The sequence below is a fragment of the Rhinolophus hipposideros genome (genome assembly GCF_964194185.1).
Source record: "Rhinolophus hipposideros genome assembly, chromosome: 15".
Lineage (NCBI taxonomy): Eukaryota > Metazoa > Chordata > Mammalia > Chiroptera > Rhinolophidae > Rhinolophus > Rhinolophus hipposideros.
Window position 1 is genome coordinate 24933095 of NC_138061.1, and position 17687 is coordinate 24950781.

Here is a 17687-nt window from a genome sequence, read left to right on the forward strand (position 1 = left end):
TAAAAAGTTAAAAAATGTCTGCAGTCGAAATCTCTTAAAGGGGCGGTGCTGGTGAACGAGTACTCTTGGCACGAGTCGCCGAGAAGGCTGGCTAGGGGCGTGAGTTCGCTCCACCAGCACCAAAACACAGAAGAAAAAAAAGAAAAAAAAAGAAGGGGGGGAAGGAAGGGAAAAAAAGGGGGGGAAAGCAGACAGACACACACTTTAGATAAGGACAATTAGTCACCAGCGAGACCCTGTAGGAAGAGAGGTTTAAATCAGAGGGATTTAATGAGGGTGCTCTGTGCCTTCCCTGAAGCCATGCCCTCCAGCAGCTCCCGCCCCCCCGCGTGCCTAGCCCCGGTGGCTCTCTTCTTGGCTCTGTTGCTCCATCTCTTCCTTTCCTCCCAAGCTGGAGACAGGAGACCCTTGCCTGTAGACAGAGCTCCAGGTTTGAAGGAAAAGACCCTGATTCTACTTGATGTGAGCACCAAGAACCCAGTCAGGACAGTCCATGAGAACTTCCTCTCTCTGCAGCTGGACCCGTCCATCATTCATGATGGCTGGCTCGATTTCTTAAGGTAAGGCAGGGGCTTCGATGGATCATTTTTTTTTTTTAAGTAACAACCCCCACCCCTTCCGATCCTCCATTCCAAAGGGGGAAGAAGAAGAAGAGAATAAGCCAAGCGGATCTCTCAAAGAGAAGAAAGGAGGTTTTCCTCCTCCTGGAATATTTGCTGTGAGGCTGTAACTGGTGATTGAGAAAAGCAGTGTTTTCTATTAAGATGCACATGTTTGCAATGCAGAAGGCATTTCAGAAACTTATCAGTTATGACTGAAAAAATGTTGTGCTTACATATATCCACAATTAGCCTGCCTCCCCGTATCCTGAAAAAGAAACAAGAGGTTCAGGGCAGTTACAAAAGCGAAGAAAAGGTCTCGAGCAACAAAGACCCGAGAGGAATGGGTGTGTGTATGTGTGTGAGAGAGTGCGTGTCTGCGTGTGTCTGTTCAAGCGGGGATTGCACGAAAGTGGAATTTTCCACGGAAAGATCGTTTCCTCAGTTCTCTCCCACTTCTAGACAGAAAACGAATTTAAGCAGAGGATTGAGCAGTGGACAACTTGGGTCGGATTAAAAAATATTATTTTATATCTTCCGCTGTCGTCTCCAGACTTCAGGACTTTGTAAGACGCTTTTTATAGACCGAATGGCCCCCCAGTCCCTCCTCCTTAAATCTCTTGCGGTAACTGCATAGTTTAGTTTTTCTTTAAAGAAAAAAAAATCCTCGCTCCGGTCATAGCATATATAAGGAGAGCGGAAAGGGTCCTAGAAATACTCGGAGGATGTTTGGGAAGTCTGAGCCCGGCACTGGCGGATTAGCAAACCGGAGGTTTGTGATCACGGACCCCTGACTGTAGGTCTTGTAATCCGATGGGCTCACTCACCCTCTGCTAAGTTACTGTTCAGCAATGAGGCAACCACGCTCCCTTCTCATCAGGGACAGAGGTGCAGTGTTAAAAAAGAAAAAAGAAAGAAAAGAAATCGTCTGCAGTGTTGAATCCAAGTGTCGAGTCTAAACATTCCCTCCAAATTGGCGCCCCAGCTGTGGGCTCCCGGGAAGAGTCCTGGGCGCTCAGTCCCACTTCTCCGCCCTGAGGCCGCCTCTGCCGGGCGTCTTTCGTGAGTATCTTTCACTCCTTGGAAATTCGCGTTTTGCTTGCGCCGACTCCTCAGCCCTCTGGGTCTCCACGGGCCCCGGACGGGTCAGCGGACGCGGCAGGTAGTGGGAGGCGCGACGCTGGGCGCTCTTCCACGTGGAGCGAGCGTTGCGGGAGGATTGAGTGGCCGCCGCCGCCGCGGGCGAGGCCGTTTCGGTTCCAGCCCGCGCCTCAGCTGGGAGGGCGGGAACAGCTCCGCGCGGCCCGGCGTCGTCCTCCGATGCTCTTCCGAGCAGCAGAGCGCGTCTCTGAGCTCGTCCCCAGGTGGGGGGCGACAGGGGTTTGCGAAATACAGGCCCCCTTGCATTGCGCTTCTGCAACTGCGGGGACTTCTTCAGGATTCTTGTTTTCTTTTTAAAAAACCATCCTGTTCGCGCCAAATGCTTGCCGCAGAAAAGATTCTGGAAGTGGGCTTTGCGGAGGAAGGAGCCGTGGAGGGGCGCATTTGCGTTGGTTGTGCAGGCTTCCGGACGGACCGTGGTTGGAAATGCCGTTTCCGCGGGGCCGGACTGGCGCGGGCGTCCCCTCTGCCCGCCGCCGGCCCACGCGACGCCGAGACCTGGAGTCCTCCGCCACCCGACGACTCCGGGCGGCCAAGACTCTTCTCAGAAGCTCTCCCAAAGCGGAGTCTCGGGTTTTTCCCTCTCGTGTCCACCCACCCCCTTTCTGATACTCTTTCGTTTCTCCATGTGGATTTGGATTTTCAGAACTCCAACCAGCAAAGCGTTGAAAACAACTTACAGCTCCGAAGCTCCACAGCTGATCCCCTTAGCATCCAGAGCATCTCAAAGCTCTTCCACCACGCCTTCCCGAAGTAGCTGCAATTGGCTCTTTAAAAAAACTATTAAAGGAAATCCTGAACCTAAGCAGAAGTAAAAAATGCTATTGTTGTTGTGCTCCTCGGGTTTCCTCCATCGCGCAGGTCCCACATTTCGGCAAACTTCACTTTCCGCAGCGCTTCCAAACGGTCCCAAGTGGGAAGGAGAAAAGATGGAGCCCGACTCGAGGATGGAGGAGAGGGTGTTACTTTTCCTGAGATCAGGCGGAATTATTTGAGGAGCCAAAGGGACATTGCCTGTACTGTGCGAGGCGGGGCGGGGAGTTCGCAGGAAGGCTAGGATTTACCTGGGGGACGGATGCGGTTGCCGTAAAGTAGTGGAAAAGGAAAACCAACTTGGGCATTAATAAAAAACGTTAGAATACTTGATCGCAGGTGCCTGGTGTGAGAAAAAGAAGGCAGGTTTCACCTTCACAGAGGTTGCGGCGCCCCTGGGGCCCAGGAAGCAGATCCCGGCTTTCAGCCTGGAGGTTTGGCAGAAGTCGGAGCCCCGCGGTCCCGCGCGGCGCGTCTCAGGCTGGAGCGCGTTCCCGGTAGCGGCAGGAACCCGCGGAAGCGCCTCAGCCCGTGTTCTCAGAAGTGTCCCACCGCCCCGTGCGCACTGCTAACAAACACAACCTAACCCTTTGGAAATCAGTACCTTTGGCAGGCAGCGTCGGGGTGTCTGAGGGAGGGGACCACCGCCGGGAGCTGGGCTGCGGAGGGCAGCGCGGGCAGGGGCGCCGGGCTCACGCGAGACGCCGGGGTGCCGTCAGGGGCCCGCGCGGACGGCGGGCCGGGAAAGACACGGAACCCCTGGTCCCGGCTAAGTCGCCAGCAGAGAGTGGGAGGAGGTCTTGCTCGGTGCCCCGCGGCCTCTCGCCTTCCCCCGGGATCCTTTCCTCTCTCTTTTTCTACCCCTGCAGCTCCAAGCGTCTGGTGACCCTGGCCCGGGGACTTTCGCCCGCCTTTCTGCGCTTCGGGGGCAAAAGGACCGATTTTCTGCAGTTCCAGAACCTGAGGAACCCGGCGAAAAGCCGCGGGGGCCCCGGTCCGGATTACTATCTCAAGAACTATGAGGATGGTGAGAACTTGCTTCCCTTTCCTGCGCGGGGGGAGTGTGGGGAGTGGGAGCCAGCATTCGCCGTGAGGGTATGTGGGGGGCAGATTTGGAGGAGAGCCTGGTAGAAGCCTCCCCACGCCCCGCAAAGCTGGGAGCTGCGGACGAGGATACACCCGAGTGTGGAACTCTTGACGTGATTACGCAAAGGGGGTCGCCAGACTGTCCTGGTGCCGGCCTTCGGCGGGGCTGCCGAGCCCTGAGCCAACGGGTAGTCAGAACTGGCAGGCTAGTCCAGTGGAAGGAGATGCAGTGGGTTTCCTGAGAAAATTCAGGCAGGTTCATAAGCTACCAAAGGGTCAGGCTCACGTTTCATTCCTAAAATTCTAGAAAAAAGTGCCTATTTTTCTTATTTCTTGCTTTCCTGAGATGAGGATGCAGCCTTTTTTGGAAACCCCCTCTAAAGTTTTCTGGAAGGACCCCTTTTATATTGGTCCCTTGTTGGGGAAGGTTTGAAAATCTGCGCAGTGGGTTCTCTTTCAGGTTGCCTAATATCAGAGTCGCATTTTTTTTCCTGTTTTAAAATGGGATTGTAAATGCCAGCCTTCTTTCCTGCCAGGATCAGATGAGTTAGGTGTTAGGCTTTGAAAACTCCAGATCCGATTCCTCTGTGAGAGGCCAATCTTTAGGTTTGAAAAATCTCATTTTCACTAGGGAAAAAATGAAAATGGCATTTAAAAAATGTTGTTTAGAGGGTTTGCTGTTAATATCTATGAATTTTCTGTGTGGGTAGAGGGACATACTTTCTTTCAAATAGGGAGGATGGGAATTGGTGGGTCCTCACCCACTGAGGCTGTTTAGATTGGATAGAAGAGGCATCATTCTTGTTGGACTGTCTTGCTGTTCCTTCTTATAAGTGAGCTATAGTTTTATTTTTAAAGGGGTCAGGGACAGTTTCTCAGAGCTCCCTGGATTTTGTTACATCTTGTACTTATAAATCAGCAAACCAAGGAAATGCCGTTGTATTTTCTGGGGCTTTCACTGAATGGAAATTCTGGAGAGGTAGTGGGATTTATTAATATTTCAAGGGTGACTGAGCAACATTTTTTTTTTAACGTGCCACAATGAAGCAAGAGAGCAAGGCTGAGGCTTCTTGCGTTTGAAGTGTGAATAGGACTTACTCTTTTACAACATTTACCAAAGTGTGTAGGTGTTTAAGGGTACATCTTTTCAAAGATAAATGTCATTGCCATAAAAATGTGGATTGCAAGTAGATTTTGCTGTCACTCAGCATAAAATGCTGAAAGGTAAAAGATTATCCTGAACAGCAGCTCTGATGGTAATTTGACCCAGGACCCTATAGCTCCCAGGGTCACTGTCAGCTCTGTGATCAGACACAAGAAGGGAGAATATTAATGGTTTTCCTGATGAAACAGCTCTTCTTCGAATCCATTTGAACTACTTCTTTAGTTTGTAGAAAAACTTGTAAAAGCCCCAGGTACCACTGTGGGGGGAGGGGAAAAAGGACTATTATAAGTTATAGGAATTGGCCTTTTTCTCCCAAACTTGTACCTAGGATTATATTACTGATTCATTGAGAACATGAGATCAGCTTAAAATGAAGGATACAATTTGTTTCCCTTTGTAAAAGGAGAAAGTGGGTATCTTGGGGAAAAGGGAAATTGGCAAAAGACTGTGCCCATAAAACTTCATAGAATTAAAAAAAAAAATCAGAAATGGAAAAGATCTAAGAGATCGTCTTCAATCCTCCCACCACTTCAGCGGCCAGTATAGGATCATTCCAGATGGAATCCTTTTCTTGTTTTGTCCAATCTGGTATTATATATCTCTAGGAATGTAGTTTTCACCACTCCTGTGGGAGAGAGTTCTTTTGTCCCATAGGTTTTTGCCAGCAAATTTATCCTGAAATTTCCTTTCATAAAAATCCCCTAAGTATTTGTGATTCTTCCTCTTTGAATTGTTTTAGACGTCTACCTTCAAAATAATTTCTGTCCTTGGTGTGAATGTCAGCTTCAAGAAAAGGTTTCCTCATAGCTTTTTTTTTCCCTAGACTACCTGGATTTAATTCTCTTAAAACTTTCTTTAAAGTCAGTCCTTCCAGACACTAATCTGTTTTATTGCTCCTAACTGAACCCCTTTTGATTTATGTCTCCCTGGTAATAAGATGCTCTGAACTATATCAGTGTTTGAGGCCTTAGCAGAGTTAAAGAGAGTGGGAATGTCCTATTTCTGCCCTTTGATGCTCATATATCCTTAAATCACCCATGTTGTCTTTGTTGTTGCCTTGCAGAATAAAGGCAAAATTGTTTTTGGTATAGTCTCAGAATTTTGCAAACATTATACTTCAGTTGTTACTTTTCAGTTAGTGATAATTGTAATCATCATGAGCATCTTAAAATAATTAGGTCTTCTTAGTAAATAGTCACTTAGGCATAAGTACCTTATTAAAAAAAAGATGTATTGACTTAAATGTAATATAGTATAATAACGTACATTTTGAGTAATAAGATATACTTACTGGCACATTATGAAACTGAATGATGTAGTGAAGAGAATATGGAATTTGGACTTAGAAAGCCTGCATTGCAGGCCTGGATCTGTCACTTATGAAATGTGTGGCCCTGGGCTTGCTGCTTCTCTCTAACACATGAATGATGATAATACCTGCTGTGCATTGCTTTTGTGAGGGTTCTAAGAGGCAATGTGCGTAAAATATTCTGTCAATTACAAAGCACTATATGAAGGTTAAGAATTCTTACTTTTATTAGTATCAATTTCAGAAAAATTTAACGTGGGATTAAAGAGTGAATAAGATTTGGTGAGACAGAAGTTTATCCAAAAGAAAAGATAGATTTAGGAAATTGTTTGAGCAGATTGAGAGAATGTAGGGAGAATTGTCTTTACGGAACGGAGGTGGAGAACATAGGGTGGCTTTTTTGTGTGTGTGTGTGATAATGAGAGAAGAGACTGATCTTTTAGTTTTGTTATATACAAACATACAAAACTGAACTGAATCATTCCAACTTGGGTAAAATATACTTTTCTGGTTAATTTATTCATATTGCTACCTTGATGTGAAATTTTTGTTATTGTTTTCCCCTGAATTAATAGTACAATTAACAAGTCATGTGGCTTGTATTTTCTAAAGACTTTTTTAAGCATTTTAATGCAACTACATTTTCTCTTTCTAAACCCACTGTTAATGTATCACTTGGGAGCTTCTTCAGTTACTTCTTTAATACAGTTATCTATTCCACTCTATGCTTAGGTAACTTGAATTTCATACGAACATGGTGATGATGGAGGAATAAAAATAGGAGTGTTCTTCATACCTTGGAATTTACCCTTTGCCTAACTTCTTCTCTGTTCTGCGATGTTATGCTTTTCTTGCTCCCAACAAAGAAATCTTGGGTTAACCTTTTGTTCATAAGTTTATTTTGCTCCTGTCTACCCCTCTGTGTTACATATTTGGCGTGCTTTATTTGTATGCCTATCTCTTTACTGTCATAACCATATCCTTAATCAAGATGGATACCATTTATTATGCAAACCAAAACACAGCTTAATATTTCTAAAACATCACATTCATCGTGTCACTTTTGCCCAAAAACTGATTGTTCTTGGATTGCTTACAGAAAATGTTCAAACTCCTCACCTTGGCATTCAAAACCTTTCACATTTCAATCTCAGCTTACCTTTTGTACCCTATAAATATACGCCTTTTATTACAGCCCCACTTGATTTCACTGTCTCCTTTAAGCACTACCTCAACCCCATACCTTTATTCAGCCAGTATATCTCTCCTTTGAATGCCTTTCTCTTGGCTCTGTTCAAATCTCACCATCTACCCTACCCAATTTCTGAAGCACTGTTTTCACAGACCCTTATTTTCACAAACCCTTTCCTGAATAGGTCATTCCCTAGTGATCTTTTCTCTCTCTGGACTGTTTGTCGCTTTTACTCTTTCTGCTGTTCTTTTGGCCCCTTCTGCCTTGTTTTGCTCTTTAACTCTTCATATATATATTTGTTTTACCTTTCCAACTAGAATGCACATTTTTTATAGGAAGGGACCATATCTAATTATTTGGGATATATGTCCCAAAATGTCTAGCATTATGTATGACATAGTAGAACTTCAGCAAATATTTTAAGTTAGGAAAACTGTTAAAGGCACTGGGAAATGAAGGTGACCAATGAAAGAAATAAATGAATACATACATAAAGATTCTGTTCGTTTTTTTACCTCCTATGCATATTCCCATGCAGTCCATTTTTTTTTCAGTTCCATTCTTCATGCTTCGTTTAATGACATTCTTCATTATTTTAACCATGTACGCATTATCTTTGGTTGTCTAAATTGTCTTGGTATCATACAATGCATGAAATCAACTTTAGCACCTGGCTTAAAGCCTTGCACTGGACCTGTATTATTATTATTATTATTATTATTATTATTATTTTATTGCATCTGTTTCTTCTTTGCTTTTTCTTGTTAGCCTTATGTAGTTTCTATGTCTAATTTCCAATTTCTGATTTAATACTATCTTTTCAAAAATTAAATTTTTTAAAAAAATCTCTATCACCTGAAGATTTTCTCTTCAGAGAGCTTCTCAGATTCTAAATGATGAATGTGAATACACTTTGTAAATTCTAAGGCACTATACAACTATTAGTATTGTTCTTCTTTTTCCAGGAAGTTATTCCAGTTTTAGTGGAGGTGAGGTAATTAATTCTTCTTCTTTCTATTCCCATTCCATTAATCAAGACGTCTGACATAAGAACAGCACAACTGCCAAAATACATATTTGCCTTGAACTTATCCACCTTTCATTATTTTATTTCACGTACATGTTTCTTGAAATTCAATTACACTTAAGTATTTATTGATTATCTACTTTGTGTTTAGTTTCATGCTGGGCAAAGAATGGCAGAATATCAGAAGAAAAAAAAAGACACTGTCCCAAATCACCATTAGAACACAACAACAATAACTGCTGTAGGCCAGATCCACTAATCAGTGTTAAAATAAGTAAGCAAAATTTTATGGCAAAACAGGATATTTGCGCCGCCTCAAAGCATCTCTCCCATAATATTTACTAATTATTGTGGTGGGTTTACATATGCCCACAAATTCTTTGATACTTCTCCCTCTACAAAGTGGAGATTAATTTCTCTCACCTTGAGTGTGGTCTGGATTTAATGACTTGCTTCTAAAGAGGAGAGTCTGTAAGGAGGAAAATGTTAACTACGGTGGAGAAACTGACATCGTGTTAGCCAAGTGATCAAGGTTAACATCAGCAAATAAGTCATATTGATGTTATGTATTCCCTGATAGGATGTGATCAGAAGGGCACTTCACTTGTGTGATCGTCTTTCCTCAAATTCATATCGTATTTACGATATGATTCATATCGTAGATACGAGAAAACACTAATCAAACCCAAATTGAAGGACACGCTACAAAATACCTGACCTGTACCCTTCAAAAGACACTGCCAGTCCCTGTTGTCAATTAACTAATAATAGCTTAGTGAGATAATGTGTGTACTGATAAAACTGAAGAGTAACACAAAATCAATATAGAATGAAGTGCTAAGTGTAACATAATAGTTTGCCAGGGTGTAATGTAACAGGAAAAGTAGAGATGGATGCTGGCCAAACGTAGGTGGGAGTTAGGTTGGGCCTTTTAAAAGATGGGTAGATTTTGGAGAGGTAGAGATGAGAAGAGAGGACACGTAATTCAAAAGGGCATGAAGCAAAGCCTAAGTATGTGTTTGGGCAGTGAAGAGACCACCCTGGCTTCTTCATAGAAGGTACAGGTTAGAAAGTATCTTAGTTCACATTGCTAGACCCATGTCAAAATTTTTTTATAGAAGCCTATTTGCACATTTTCCTTAATTCAGAAATGTTTATATATATGTGTATATATACATATATATATACACATATATATGTATACATATATATGTATACATATATATATTTTAAGGATGAGGCTATTTTCTTTCTTTCTTTTTTTTATTGAGGAATACTGGGGGACTGTGTTTCTCCAGGGCCCATCAGCTCCAAGTTGTTGTTCTTCAATCTAGTTGTGGAGGGCGCAGCCCACCATCCCATGTGGGAATCAAACCGGCAACCCTGTTGTTCAGAGCTCGTGCTTTAACAAACTGAGCCATCTGGCTGCTGCAGAAATGTTTATAATTTAAAAAAATACATAAAAAATAAAGTATGTTCAAAATTAGATAAGAAAATCTCATATTGCTAGAAATATGTCGAAATCAGGTTTTAAGAAGTTCTAATGTATTTCTGTTAGCTGCAAAATATGTAATTAATAAAGAGGAAGAAGAAAGTACATCTGTGAGAGAAAAGGTTGGTTGGATACATCCAGATCAGATTATGAGAATCTTGCATTTTAGGCACATTAAAATGGAATTGGCCCTATAGGAAAATAAAGGCCATTATAAGTTGTTTTACTTCTTTGGAGAAGGGGAGGACACATTTTCAATGTGAGCAATGTCCCTTGCCTTCTCCCATTCTCCTTTTCTGAAGTACTGCATATGTTCATGTACTCTGTCTAGCTAGTATGTTATAACTGCACTTGGTCAGACTTGAGCTATGAAGCATGATTGAAAGATAATTTAAAATTGAATTATTAATTTGATTCTTACATTACAGGGTATATAAAATAAAGTTTTAGAATTTGCTTGATGATTTTTAGGTTACCCTTCTTTTATAGAGTGAAAATGGGCTAGTATTTTATAATATTCATTCACTCATGAATTTGCTCATTTAATATTGTATTAAAGGATGCATTTTCTATCATGTTTGAAATCTGGTACCTACGTCCTGAGTGCTAGCTGCAGCTCACTCTACCCATGAATTTGAATGTGGTATCTCACAAAGATGTAGTCATCACGTCATTTAGTCACTATTTAGTTATTGTGGCCATCTGTATAGTGCTAGAAGCAGTAGCGGTCTGTTGCTTGTAGAGGTGGCTTAATTAATTTCAGTGAATCAAAAAGTATAGTAAATATACCTTTTGGTCTCAACCACATCTGTATGATTCACACCTGGTCATTGAAGTCTAAGGTAATTCACAAACATTTGTGTGTTCCCGTACAAAACTTTGGTATTGGTTACTATTGCCAATACCAAATATAAATATTTTTCTTGCCAAATTTATTTAAATTCTCTCTCCTCTTCTCCCAGTCACTTCTGGTGGTATGGGCACCTCATGAAGAAAAGAAGTTTCTTTCAAAATTCCCTGGCCTGTTCAGCTTGCCAGTCACATGGTCTGGGCTCCAGGTGTCAAGAGCCTCTTCTCAGAATCCTTCATCAAAATGGATTAGATATTAAGAATCTTAACTTCAGTGCTTCTTAGTGCCTCAATCAAGTGTTCAGCTGTTTCAGCCTATGAAGCAATGGATTAGAACTCTGAGCAGTGTGTGTGTGTGTGTTTGCGGAGGGGTTAGGGAGGAAAGAGAGAATGAATATAGTATGAGCATGAAAGAATTTGGTGTGTTTTATTTCTTGCACTTCTCCACGATGGTGATGTAGGCAAAGTAAATATACTTTTCTAGACTAGTGGCTAGTGCTGTAGAAGGTATGGTAGCTACTTGAACTCCTTGGTCCTTTGGTTTCATGATTTGACTGAGTTGGTTCAATTCTGTTCAGTTTTCTTCACTTTAGTAGAGTGAAGAACTATAATTTTTCTTAATTCAATAAACATTTTTTGATTCCCCAACTATATGCCAAGCTTAGTGCTAGATATTGGGGCTACTAAGAGGAATAAAACATGAACTGTATCCTTAGGTGCTCTGGTCTTACATATTCAGTAGAATTTTCCAGTGGTCTCCAGTATTACTGCTCTACTTTAGTCAGACTAATGTTTGCCTTGTCCCTCCACTTTGCACATGTGATAATCTCCACTTTGAACACTCATCTTCCCTCCTGAATTAAAAATTTCACTGTCCTTCAAGCTCTGCTCAAGCCCCCTTTTTCATTCAGCCTTTTGTTAAGCCAATCTCCATTAGTCCCCTCTCATTTTCTGAATTTTTCTGAAATTTTTCTCTAAATACTCAATCTTATTTAGTCCAAGTGCCCCAGAATTTATGTTTGATTGACTTAAGCAGACATCATTTTTATCTCTAGGAATTTACAATCAAACATGCTGCATTGAAATATACATAAATCCATAAAGAGATAACCATCACATAGGACAGACACATTAAATCAGACAAAGTATTTATGTTATTTACAAACCTTAATGCATGTGTTTTTCTATTAGCATGGCAAAGAATGAAGAATGAAAAATATAAGCTGCATATTTAGAAAAGATGGGCTACATGTATGCATCTGTATGCTTGTATTGAGGGAGTTGGGGATAAACCAATGCCTTATTTTTCTTACTCTTGAAAGGCAAAAACACCTTAGAAGGTGAGATTAGAAAGCTGGGAAAGGAAAATTGCCCAGATTTGGGGCATTGTCTCTGAAATACTATGGAAGAATGCATGTTTCTCTGCAGCTTAATAATAGTAATATAATAATATTGCCTAACATTATTGAATGCTTATTATGTGCAAGCAGTTTACATGCATTAACATATTTAATCCTTTTAGCGACCCTATGAGGAAAGTACTGTTTTTCCCATTTAACAAATGGGGGAAACTGAGACAGAGTGTTTAAGTAGCGTGCTGAAGACCACTCAGCTAATGTCTTGTGAAACAGGTGCTCAATGACATCAGTCATTAAACTTACAGACTTAAATAGAGCCTCTGCTATGAGCTTCCCAAGGAGACTTTGATGTTAGTCTCAGTTCTTCTACTAATTAACTGTGTGCCACTCATTAACCCTCTTAAAGCCTTCCTTATCTATAAAATGAAGAAAATTGACTACATTGTCTACATATGATGTCTAATTCTAAGATTCTGCAAGTTAAAGATTTCCTTAGACACAAGACATGAAGGAAATAATAGCAGCAAGAATAGGATATTTTCAAAGGTTAAAGGATGTAGAACAAGCTGTAAGAGCGATAGGAGTTCAGAGCAGGAGATTAAGGGAGAGCTGGAATAGTCAGGACAGGTGCCTGGGAGGGGTCTTGACCTGGCCTATTATTGACCTGAGAGCGTGAATAATAATAATAATAACAATAATAACTACTGTTTGTTGAGCACTTACTGTGTTTTACATATGTTATCTCCTTTAATTCTTAACTCAAGTTGCCGAGAAACATTGTGTGCACGCATGCATATGTGTGTGTGTATGAAGAAACTGAGACTCAGAAAAGACATGTGCCTTACTTAAGGTCATACAGATGAGTAGTTGGTAGAACCAGGATTAGATCCCAGTCCTATTCTGTCTTCACCAGGCTTAGATAAGAGAGGGATCCAGTCTTGAATTCATTCATTATTTCATTTATTCATTCATTTATCTATTTAGCACTCCAAAGCCCTAACCTAAGCATTGTAGAGCATTAAAAGTATATGTGCCATAGGCCTTTCCATGAGGGTATTTGAAGGTCTTATGGGTTAGGACACAAAATAGTTGTTAGGTAACACAATGAAAGAATAATCATAGAGAGACACATGAACAATTGAAAGACATAGAGAGACACATGAACACTTGGTGACATATTGAAGGAATGGAACAACGATTGATGTGATATGAGATAGAACTTACTAGTTTCTCAGGAAAGGAGGTGTATTTTGGAAGCAGACGCATTGAAGAGAATAATAGAAATGAATCAACAGTTATTGATGTAAGGGAAATGGCAGGGGAAAAACATTAAAATAAGAATATTTAAAAAGTCAGAATGTTACCATCAAATTGTTAGGAAATTTTAGAATTAGTTTATTTTTTATTTATAAACTGGAACCATACTCTGCCTTATTCTTCCTTCAAGTTCTAAGCCCAGTGAAATCTTGCAAAGGCTAAAAGGAACTGATAAGAGTGAGGTTTTAAGAAAAGCCTTCCTTCACCCCTCTCTCTTGTATCTTTCTCTTTAAACTGAGATTTTGTTAGATTCAAGCAGAGAATACTTTTATAGCCACTTAGAATGAAGAAACCAAGGAGCAAAGAGGTTATATATTGTACATTAAGTCTCAGGGGTTATTTAAGTAACTATACTGGTAAGTGGTGGAGCTGTGGTTGGATCCAGGACAATCTCACTCCAAAGTCGGTGATTTTCACTGCCCCTATTGTAACATAACATAACAGTACAATGTTCCTCATTCTTCTACCAGGACAGCATCAAAGGTCTTTTCTCTAGGGGTTTATATTAGCTTGAGTCTCATTGGAAAGTTTGAGAATGGGGCTCAATGAAAATCATTGTTTCCCTTCTGGCTGTTTCCATCTGTTTGGGCATTCATCACCTCACACCTATTCTGTCGCCTCTCTCTCAGGGAACTGGCTTCCCTGTCTCCAGCCTCTCTCCATCCTGCTGTCTGATTAATCTTTCTGAAACACCACAGTCCTCCTGTCACTGCCCAGCTAGAAACCTTCAGGGACATCCCTTGTCCGCGTTAGCCCTCTTCATTCTTCTCCACTTCATTCTTCTCCACTTTTCCAAGGCCCTCTAGAATCAACCCACCCTTCTTGGCCAGCTTCTTCTCCTACCCGCAGGAACCTGAGTCTACTCACAAGCCAATGGTGTAGCTTTCTTTCACAAAGTTCTACTCTGCCATTTTTTATAGTTCTCACCCTTTGGATCCCCCCACCCTAGTTCCATCATATGTCTGCTCCCTTTCTATCCATTTCTAAATTCTTCCTCTTTCAAAGCCCTGCTTAAAATTGTCCTCCTTGTAAATGAATTCTTCACCATCTCAGCTCAAAATGTTCATTCATTCAATCATTCATTCATTCATTCATTCATTCAACATTAATTGAGCCTGAATTTCTAAGGCACTTATTGTCTAAAAATCACTTTGGCTATTTTTATATTTTACCTTACGTCTCAGATATTTTTTTGTGTAGGTTCATGTAGACTTGGCTTTACCCATTGTGAGAGTAGTGATTACATCATTTCCGTTGTTTCTGTAACATCTAGTAGAGTGACTTTTGCATAGTCACTCTTCAGTAAATATTCATTGACTGATTATTTGCTGTTTATTTGGTAGCTTAATATGCTAAAAGGAATAACCTCTCTTCCGTTCATTGTTTCTGCTTTTAAAAAAATTCATAGGATATTTCTTGTTAATGCTTGAATTTTTAATTCATATTTTTACTTTTCAAGATTTATGCTTTCTATTTACTTTATTAATTACTAATGTAATGCATGCTCATTAATACATTCAATATTACATATATCAAGTTACCCCCGATCCCACACCATACCACTTATAACAGTTTGGCATGTATCTTTTTAGACATTTTTCTATGCATACAGATATATATCAAATTTTAAATATATAAACGGGATCATATTGTTGTGCAATTTACTTATCTAGATAATCATTTAGTCAATAATTATAGTCTGTTTTTCAGTGGCTAAAGAATAATCCATATGTGAGTGAGCTATAATTTAACCATTCTCTCCAACTTTTTCTTTGGTACTTTTTAGCAAGCACCTCTCTTTTGCTATTTGTCTAGTTTCTAAAAAAGCTGTGCTGTAGTATCATAATTCTTTCTCCAAATTAGAACTTGCTCTAAATTGCTTATTTTCCCCTAACATCTTTTTAAATACCCTTATCCATTTTAATCCTTTTAGCTATAATATATTCTTTGAGCAAATAGCAAGAAAAAAGCCACAGCAAAACTAACCCTATGCATCAAAGTATGGTTTCCTTTAGTAACACAAGTACTTTGCAAAGTTTTGGATACAGATGGAAAGTGACACTAAAAGTATTTTGACTTTTTGTTCAAATAGTATATCCCCGTGTGATTTGAAAGCAATCCTGACTGAGGATTTCTTGATTCTCTTTGAATGTCACTCATCTCGTTAAAGCTGCTTTGTGAACTTGAATACTAGTCAGCTGAAAAATAGAGATTTATAAAAAGACCTGGCATATGTTTTGTTAGAAATGGATTAAAGAAGTCATAAGGTAGTCATTTTTGAATAGCTCCCTAATCAATCGTTCGTAGGAGAAAAATAATTACACTTTGAATTTGTAATGTTCTTTAAAGATTATAAAAACTCCTCTGACCCTCACAGAAACTGTGGATAGTTAGTCTTTTTTTTAACTTTTCGCATTTCCATTTTATAAATGAGAAAACAGACTCAAAGTAGTTGCTCAGAGTAACATGGCTTTTAAGTGGCAGAGCTGGAATTAGAATTCAGTGCTTCTGCCTTCACTCCTGACCCTCTTAAATGTGGTATCGAGGTCATACCTCGTGAACCAGGGGATACTTGTGCTCCGTGGTGGTTGGGCCAATTTGAAACAGGTTCTCTGGGAGGCTAGAATGGATTTTTGTGAGAAGCCTTGTTTGCTTGTACGTGTGCTGGGAAAAAGAAACATTCACATCTTTTGTTCTTCACTGACAAACTCCTGAAGAGGCTGCAGCATGCCATTCTTGGAGTTGTAGCACCTGAATCGCAGACTCCCTTGACACTGGGCTCCAATCCCGGGGTGAGGTAAGAACCAGCCCAGAGAATGGGACACAGGGGACTTTGAGGGCACTCCAAGGGGTGCTAATATCCCGGAGGAGACTTCCAACCAAGAATTTCAAAGCCTTTTAAATGCAGACATGCATTAACTGTCACAGTGCACCCAGCCAGAGAGAGGAGGAGTCTGTTTCATTTACCACTGAAGGAGGCCCATCGTGAGTAAGCCGAGGAGCTGGAAATTGAACATGAGCTTGTTGGTGACATAGTCACTGAACCATGCACACCTAAAAAAATGTTTGTAATCAACATTGAGATAAATCTCTGTGTATCAGTCATTGCCCTGGTAGGTACGATGTTTTCATCTGGGTGTTTATTTCCTTGCAGTTGTTGAAAAACAAGATGGTGGACTTATTTGTCCACCCATTATGAATTCCCTTGGAAGAGTAGACTCAGGTTAAATCTAGTGAGGTGTAGATTCAAAAGGGACAGCATACAGGCCAGGCTGAGCCAAGTTAAAATCCACAGGTGAAACTAAACACGTAACCTAAAACCATTAGAAAAATAAATGCTATTGTTTCATAGAACATTTCTAGAAGCAAATGAATGGCACCCCAGTCCAAAGGTCAGGATTTTCAACAACTTGCAGCAGAAAACTTACACTTATTAAATGTCTTCACTAGGGGTTTTTGTGTTAGTGGATGACTGAGGTCTTTTGTTTCTTCTGTTTTCCTCATGGCAATAAAGTTGAAATTTAGCAAGCTTTCAAAATGAAATTTCTCATAGAAGTTATAACCGCAGGTTTTAAGTTTTCATCACCTAAATGTGGAACAGAACCATTGAAAACTTGGGGGGAGGGGAAGAAAGTTGAGGACACATGTGGTGTGTATCAAGAATCAGTATAAATCAGGAAGGTGTGGTAAGGGGGATTTCCTGTGTTACAGAACTGCTGAAACACTGTTCCCCCATCTGCATCAGTACATTCCAAATGAAGGTGCTGGCCTTTTGTGACACCTTGCAGAGATGGTTTGCCCCTTACCTGACACACACAGTTTCCTTGAAGCTTCAATCAACAGTTTGCTGCTAGGAAAAACTCATCTTGGGGATAGTATGTTCTTTGTGTCCTTTCTTTTGTGCCTCACGAGTTTGGCAGGTACCTACCTGTAGGATGGGGCCAGACTAGCACATGTGAACTTGTTCCTTTTTATCCCTGCTGTAGAATAATTCATTTCCAGGTTTCCAGGTGTGATGATAACTACAAATTATTGAGCACTTATACATCCTAAGTAATGGTCCAAAAGCTTTTCAAAGGTGATCAGATTCTCTCCTTACAACCCCATGAGGCAGGTACTATTAATTGACCCATTTGATAGAAGGAGGTTAGTCCGTGGGGGAGCTTGAAAAGATACTGGGTCCTAGGCCAGTTAAATCAATCTCGGGTAGAGCTGAGGCATTGTGAGTTTCACAATCTCCCCAGGTGTTTCTAAAGTGCACACCAGGGTAAGAACCTCTGAGTGAAGTGGTTTGTCTAAGGTACCCTATCTGGCCTGTT

The 17687-nt window shown here is 40.9% G+C and overlaps 1 protein-coding gene across 1 annotated transcript in view; it reads left to right on the forward strand.

Annotated features, from left to right (window-relative positions):
- Positions 1–201: 201 nt before the first annotated feature.
- Positions 202–17687, forward strand: part of HPSE2 (heparanase 2 (inactive)) — a 523392-nt gene continuing 505906 nt past the window's right edge. The window contains exons 1-2 of the mRNA XM_081074716.1: positions 202–560; positions 3443–3600. Of these exons, the coding sequence (XP_080930842.1) occupies positions 271–560; positions 3443–3600 (448 nt within the window). The 5' untranslated portion in view covers positions 202–270. The remainder of the gene's footprint in view (positions 561–3442; positions 3601–17687) is intronic.